The sequence below is a fragment of the Montipora foliosa genome, chromosome 3 (genome assembly GCF_036669935.1).
Source record: "Montipora foliosa isolate CH-2021 chromosome 3, ASM3666993v2, whole genome shotgun sequence".
Classification (NCBI taxonomy): domain Eukaryota; kingdom Metazoa; phylum Cnidaria; class Anthozoa; order Scleractinia; family Acroporidae; genus Montipora; species Montipora foliosa.
Window position 1 is genome coordinate 53,841,013 of NC_090871.1, and position 7,500 is coordinate 53,848,512.

At 36.0% G+C, this 7,500-nt stretch overlaps 2 protein-coding genes across 4 annotated transcripts in view; one reads left to right on the top strand and one right to left on the bottom strand.

The window, feature by feature from the left end:
* Positions 1-1,426, bottom strand: part of LOC137997719 (CTD nuclear envelope phosphatase 1A-like) — a 16,752-nt gene extending 15,326 nt beyond the window's left edge. Inside the window, exon 1 of the mRNA XM_068843932.1 lies at positions 1,153-1,426. Within this exon, the coding sequence (XP_068700033.1) occupies positions 1,153-1,368 (216 nt within the window). The 5' untranslated portion in view covers positions 1,369-1,426. The remainder of the gene's footprint in view (positions 1-1,152) is intronic.
* Positions 1,427-1,520: 94 nt separating this feature from the next.
* LOC137997711 (transmembrane protein 201-like) overlaps positions 1,521-7,500 on the top strand; it is a 24,577-nt gene continuing 18,597 nt past the window's right edge. For 2 of the 3 annotated variants that reach the window (XM_068843919.1, XM_068843921.1), the window contains exons 1-4: positions 1,521-1,611; positions 3,390-3,473; positions 4,081-4,193; positions 5,751-5,921. In XM_068843919.1, coding sequence (XP_068700020.1) covers positions 3,407-3,473; positions 4,081-4,193; positions 5,751-5,921 — 351 coding nt within the window. In that variant the 5' untranslated portion in view covers positions 1,521-1,611; positions 3,390-3,406. Of the gene's footprint in view, positions 1,612-3,304; positions 3,474-4,080; positions 4,194-5,750; positions 5,922-7,500 lie in introns of all 3 variants that reach the window. The other variant, XM_068843920.1, reaches the window with a different exon arrangement.

The window sequence follows — 7,500 nt, forward strand, 5'->3', positions numbered from 1 at the left end:
AGGTAGATCCGTGTCAAAACGAATCACGTCCTCAAAACGTAAGCAATCCATTCTTTCCATAAAAGATAAAGATTTAATTATTAATTTTTGTGATTAGAAAGAGGAGAAAAAGGAACGAATTTGTCAACTGAGTATGGTGTCAGAAAGCAGTAGATTTCTAATCCAACAACTTGGAAAGCAATGAGAAGTGTTTTTTCAACAGCAATTTGTAATTGTATTTTATTCCTGCATAATTAAATGTTACCCTTCTCTAGCTCATCCAGTTTTGATTTTGGCTCATTAATATTCACATTTTCAGACTATTAAGCCCAGTCCCCATAAAAGAGTCCAGATAAACGAGGTTTGACTGAAAACAGAAATTGTGAACTGTATTTGCCAACCAACACGGCTGCCTTATCACATGAGTGAAAACCAAGAATATGTGTGAAAGAAACCATGAAGGGGAAAAATTTGAAAAGTACTGAAACTTTCAAAACAGCATATTGCTTGAGATGATGCCTTATAAAATAAACCTTAATCTAAAAGGAAATGATTGCATCTCCTACTGTTGTTAACACTGTTTATAATTACTGCGATTGTACTTCCGTTATTCCAAAACGACAGGCGCAAAAATGGTACGTAGCCGGACATCATGCACAACATATTATGTACATGAAAAAAAATGAGGTAAAAAGATTCTGAGAAAGAAAATACCAGGCAAAATATATTATTCAGCGATTCCGGCCGAAAATCAAAAGTTGCGCTGGTTGTACAAATTGTGTCCTCTAGTCTAGGTACAAATTAATCGAATTCAACCATTAATTAATTAATCGGAAACTATACATGTATGTCCCGCCGAGTAACTAAATTTATAATAACAATTTGGACAAAGGGACTACCTGAACATTATTAATCGGTTATTTCCTTTACACACCTAATAAACAAGCCTCGGCCAATTTCAATATTTCATTTGCATTATGGAAATTATGTCCGCCACTGTACATAAAACTAATAATATATATTGGTGCAAGAAGGTAAAACATTGCTAACAATGTGTTTGCACAAACAATTTTTGGCAAAAAATCAATAAATACAGGATATCGCTTATCCCCTTTCTTATTTCCTTTTCCATTAAATAAGGCGCACCTTACTGAATAAACTGCACAAGCTTACCTTCTTCAAGTTTCTTCTGAGAACGTACATCAACAGCGTCCATATCTTGATAACAGCTACCATGAAAATTCTTATCCCTATACAGTTGTATATGCCTTTTAAACAATCCATCGTAGTGAGCACCCACATTGAGAACTTCGTTATGAGGCCTGAACACAAACTCTTGCAAAAAACAAAACCCGTCCGCAAAATCGGCGTCCAAACTTTTGCACTCATAAAGCTAGACGGAAGGTGAAGACACCATGTTTGTGTTCTCAAGTGGATAGCGCATGATTGGCTGGGAACGAGTCTGGCCGCCAGGATTCCTGGGATGAATAACCTCGTTTTTAAGCAACCTCGTCCCCTAATGCCCAGTGCTCTGCGGTTACCTTAATTCTAACATGGCGGAAGATGTCACTTTTTAAGCCTTGATCTACGTAGAAATATAATTATTTCTGTTTTATTGTTGCATTCAATGAGGTAGGAGTTGCATTTTAAATTCATGACATTTTTATCGCTTGTCAGTCGAAGGTTATCGAGAAACAACGATGACTGAACCCAGATCTCTAGGACACGTGGGGTGACGTGAATTTCACTAATTTAAGATAGCTCTTTTCTTTTCTGACATAGCCTGAAATTTAGCTTCCTGTTTATATGTAAGTCAAAGTGAGTTAGATTCTATAATATCCGTTCAGCTTCTATTAAATCTGAACATGTACAGGTATTCTGGAATCACAAATGGTGAATAACAACAACAATAATAATAATGGTTAGGATTTTTACATTTAGATACTTAGTATATACTATTATGTTGGATATATAATATCGATAAAGGATTGTATATTTTTTTTCAGGGATTAACAGGAATTGGTTACGCTTTTTGGGTGCCCAAATTTTGTAATAGTTTTGCAAACAGATGTTTCAATAAACTGCAAATAATAATAATAATAATAATAATAATAATAATAATAATAATAATAATAGTAATAATAGTAATAAGGAGATGATGAAGAAGAAGATATATCAAGCAATTTTCAGGTTTTGGGTCAGGAGTTTACAGTATGGACCATTTCCATATTTTTTTCTCCCTCCCAAGAAATTCAAGTTTGAGTTGACCACAGATAGGTTTAAGAAAGCAGAATTTAGTTTTTTCACCGCAACAGTACAATATATAAGTACATCGTAAAAGGTTACTGTTCAAAGTTCGCTCATGGAAGATAAAGATTACGAACAATTACCCTCGGTCAGTACTGCCACGACCTCGGGCCAATATTCCCCTGTACGGCCCTTGCGCTCAGTTTATAAGTAAATGTTAGACTAAGTATTATTCACCATTTGTATGGCTCTTACTATTAGTGGTATTTTAGAATAAAATAGATGTTAATGCCGGTAAGCAAATACTGGGCAGCGCCTGGGAGGAGAGCGTGACTTTCCATTACGTGACTACCTTATTTGGCTCTTTCATTCATCCCGCCATGCGAGCCTTCTCAGTTTGACATTTCCAAAGCTCAACTAGTTAGAACTGTTTTTTTCCATTCAGCAATTTAATCCCTCCCTCCTGCCCGTTTTGCTTTCTGGTTCTCTTGTATTTTATTTTATTTTTTCCTTATGACCTTCTGTAACCTATTTAATAGTTCTGCCTGCGGCACCCCTTCAGCCCTGTGCTGAAGCCCCGTTAGGGAGGGGGCATATTGTTACTCTGCTGGACTGGGTTAACTTGGCCCCAGGACATTATGCCAGCAACTATGCCCGCCTTGCAATACAGGCATGAGGCACCCTCTCGGCTAGTTGCCGAGGCCCCTCATCCGGTGGTCCATACCGGCAGTGGGTATTATCCGCGCCTTGCCAGTGCATTCCGTGCCCCTCGTTTACGCCCAAGTTGTGTGTATTGTCTTTTATTGCGCATCAAAAGCATTAATGACAAGTTGAAAAAACCTGCTTACAGGCTAGCATTAGACCAGTCTTGGTAACAAAAATGATGCCTAGCCTGCGAGCAAGCTCTCTCGTGGGGTGCGGGTGGTCGACCGCTAAATGATGCCATTATGCTGGTGACCTGTTCAAGAAAGATTACAAATTTTGTTGTTAATACTCTCGCCTAGGCTAATTTGATGTGATTTCTAAAATGATTGCTACTGACTACTTACTGTACATACATCCCTATCTTATTTGACAGCATGCATGCAATGGACTTTACAGTACTCTGTTACTCAGGAGAAAGGTGTAAAAACTCAATCCAAATAATATCATTTGTTCATCAGAAAGCTGTTTCTTGAAGATGGAGGAAAGCGTTCCCGTGGATACACTTGGTGCTACTAGCACTCAATATCGTTTTGCTACTGCGGGTGAGTTTACATGTATACTATTATTATTATTGTTACTTTTCCGTTTTCACTCAAGGCTAATTGCCAGCAAAGGCATTGAAAGTACTATGTTAAACTCAAGACTCCAGGCCTCCAACACCTCTATACAGGGCCCTGCTGGGGGAGCCCCATGTTGCTTGTCAGAATTTACCCTGGCAGGCCTCTCTATGAGTACGTGTGCATCTGTGTGGATGCAAGGAGAGCAGACTTTTGAAGAGTTCTTTTTCTATCTGAGCTACCTATCTGCTCTTAGTGTCTTGTCAACTTCTTTGATATTGAGTCCAGTGCTCCACAACTATTATCAGCAGCTTTGTCTTCCATAACATTTTTATACTCCCATCTCCCCTGTCAAATCTTGATATTTCTCACACTTTAAATTATCAGTAACTATCAGTAAGGATGGCAATGTCCACAGTGATGATTGTACTGTATCCTTGTCTTCTTTCTTTGAATGGCAATAATTATAGTGGGTGGGGAGAGTACATGAGCTGCTAATTAAAACCCTTTTGCTGCCTAGGGGAGAGTGATACCCTTGATACATGTGATGTCCTTAGAACCTGTTCCACAATGGCTGTGTTTTTTTTTGTAGGAAGGTACACAGGACAAGTTTCTCTTGTAACTCAGCCAAGATTGTGCAAGGAATGCAATCAAAATCAGGCCTTCAAAATCCAAGAATTAAATTCATTTGAGCCCTTAAAAGAGGTACTAAGAGTTATTTGAGTTAATTTTTTTATTCTACCCTTTTTATCCTGTTGCTCCTTACTGTATTATTCCTTGTTTTTAAGAAAACTTTATCTTTCCCAACCTTGCACAATAGTAGTTGTTGTTATTGTGATTGTCATTATTATTATTAGTACATGTAGTAGTAGTAGTAGTCACAGTTGCAGTTGCAGTCGCAGTTGTAATAGTAGTAGTAGTAGTAGTAGTATTAAAGATTCTTCCAATAAGAAAAAGAAAAATGAAAAGTGAGTACAAGAGACGAGTGGAGGAGGCAAGGAAAGAGGCGTTTTTGGGAGAAGAGGTTGCACATGAAGTTTTTAGGATTATGTCAGGGAAATGGCTGATGGGAGGTTCTGGCAGTGGTTTAGACATGAAAGAATGACACGAAGTTGAACGGTTATTATTGATCAAGTTTATATTCTCGCACCTGTCCCATGATACTTGTGATGACAGTACAGTAGATTACAACATTTCAACTGCATCACTCTTCATGAGGTGAGAAGGTCAACTGGTTATGCGTCGCCTCCTAAACAAGATGCACCACCATGATTGATTGTGTATCAGTAGCTGTGATTGATGCCCAGCTGTTGTTGCACTTTAATCCTCTCTGTTTGTAGAGGTAATCACATGTTTTTGAGTTGCAATTTGTAATAAATGAGCACAAGTAAATTTTTCAAAGACGATTTAAATATGTAGTCTTTGAAAATATTTACAAGTGCTTATTAACTTTGCACGAGAAAAATCATGTGATCACTTATTGATTAATGTACATGTAAAAGGTCGTGATGGTTAAGCTGAAGAAACACATGTGTATCATGTAATCAGGGAAAAATTGCACCATAAATTGCGCCATCCAGGGCATGCTCTTCATTTGAAAACAAAAGATTTGATTGGTTCTGACCAAGCCCTATTGTTTATTAGCCAATCATAATCCAGAATTTCAATATAATAATTTGCACTGGTATTACACTTTTTTGCACTGTGTTACACTTGAACTGCACTTCTCTCAGCCGATCAGAATCGAGTAATTTTTCTACATAATTATACATGTATTATTAGGGCGAGAATACTTGACAATTTTTCGCTGAAGGTGAGGTGAAGTGAATAAAAACCTCGACTTCCTCTCGGTTTTTATTCACCGATGTTCACCTCAGCGAAAAATTGTTTATTTTAAAAATACGCGTTTCCTTTAAAACAATTAATTTCACCTTCAGTTGACAAAATGGCTTGCGGCCATTTTGAAAAACCGCTTACAATAGGTGATTATCACGTAATAATCATCTCAACGGCAACCAATCAGCTCAGAGAATTTTCAATAATCACCCATGCAATTATACTAATATATAAATGTTAACATAGTGTACCACAAGAAGTAGAATCAGCCTTTTTCACAATTGACTTGGTTTGGGGTAGAAAAACAATTTTCTTTGATTGTCTGTTTCTTTGATATTTTCTTTGATTTTCAGTGAATTATTGTTTAATTAACCAAGAAAACATTTAAACAACAGCATGTTTTTTTCTTCTTGTTTTTCTCTGCAGTCTGATTTTCAGGCAGAACTAGATATTTATAAGCAACAACTGGATGTGAAATACAAACTTTGCCTAGCTTGTCATGATATTGTTATCCAGCATTTGAAGAAACAGGCTGTGGATCTCAAAACCTTTTTGCTGGGAAATCATTTACAACAGTCAAAATCTACACCCACAAAGGTACTAACTACTGTAATTTCAGTTTTTTCTTTATTCAAAATACATGTACGCAGGGCTTGAAATTAGGATTAAAATCCAGTTGCAATTTTGCGGCAAGATACAAAAATTTATTCCACCAAATGCCCAAATATGGACAAAAATATGATAGAAGCTGCATGCGCGGGATTAAATGTGCGAACTTCATTACATCCAAATTACCGTAGCTAATTTTTAAACTAAAAAAACCCCAGCTCTGAACCAGAGTTGACCGCTTTAAGGTCATGAGCTTCTGATGCATGTGATCAAATGTGCTTTACAGTACATGTACTTCCAAAAACATTAATAATTCATGATGGGAAAACAAAAAAAATGTTTTATTACCGGTAATCAATATCAGTATCTGTATCTGATACAGATTTCTCTTCATTTACATAAATGTTTGTTTTGATTTTCCCTGTTAAAATGCCTGGAATCACCAACAATAGATACAGTAGTGTACATTAAGACTTAAATGCTGGCATCATAATGATAATTATACAATATTCGTGCTGATCAGTATCACATTTAGTACGTCAAACTCTCGGCTTTGCCATGAGTTTGTAAATGCGATACAGATCTGCCGCTCATATTGTATACATAATATTATTTAAAAATAGAAATTAACTTTTTGAATAGTCGTATGAATTTATAAAAATGATTACAATTAATAGTAAAGAAACATCAAAAATGATAGATATAGAGGATAATACATTGCCAGAGGGGCAACAACTTTTATTTTCGAGTGCTAATGGTTCATAGAATAAAGCATTTTGACAACTGATATTGGTCTTACACTGTAAATTTAAATTAATCATGTTAAATGCATTTAATGAATTACCTACTACTGCTATTCCTCTGTTCTTTTATTCAAAAGAATCTCAACTTGATATTTGTGATAGCCCTCATCTAGAGTAAACCTTTTCACTAAATATTATTGAATCTTAAGATTATCAGCAATCAATTAACTAGATTAATCGGAATCTGTATTCCACTGTAGTACCTCACATCTTTATCGTAGAAACATTCAGTTGCTCTTGTCTTAAATAATAATTATTTCCTTTCGTAATCTTTGTCATTGTAAATAAAATTATATTAATTAAGTATTTTATCTTTGCTCCACCCAACTTGATTAGCCTTGCTAAATTTGGGTTGACAAACTTTTCACTGTAACTAGTATTGTATGTAATAAACGTTGTTGTTGTTGTTGTATCTCTCACAAGGTAGTGACTTGGTTTATTCATTTTCGAAAATTGATGGCCAAAAAGTTAACAACTACTGAAACATACTGTACATTCCGTGTAACATGAAACAAGATGCGGAAGTTATGAAAAACAATCCTGATAATGTCAAATTGAAGTTTCTGGAGCTTCCCAAAGTCTATTTATTTTAATGAGTTTTCCACTCACCTGTCTTAAAGGCATGAGTTACTGTTATACAACAATATTGCTTTAAAAGTTAGCGTAAGAGTGTATAATAATTTTGTGTGTACTCCCTGGCTATGATCCAAATGCCTCGCACTGGCTCACAATAGATTGTCCAGGATTTTAAAATGGTTGCTGTG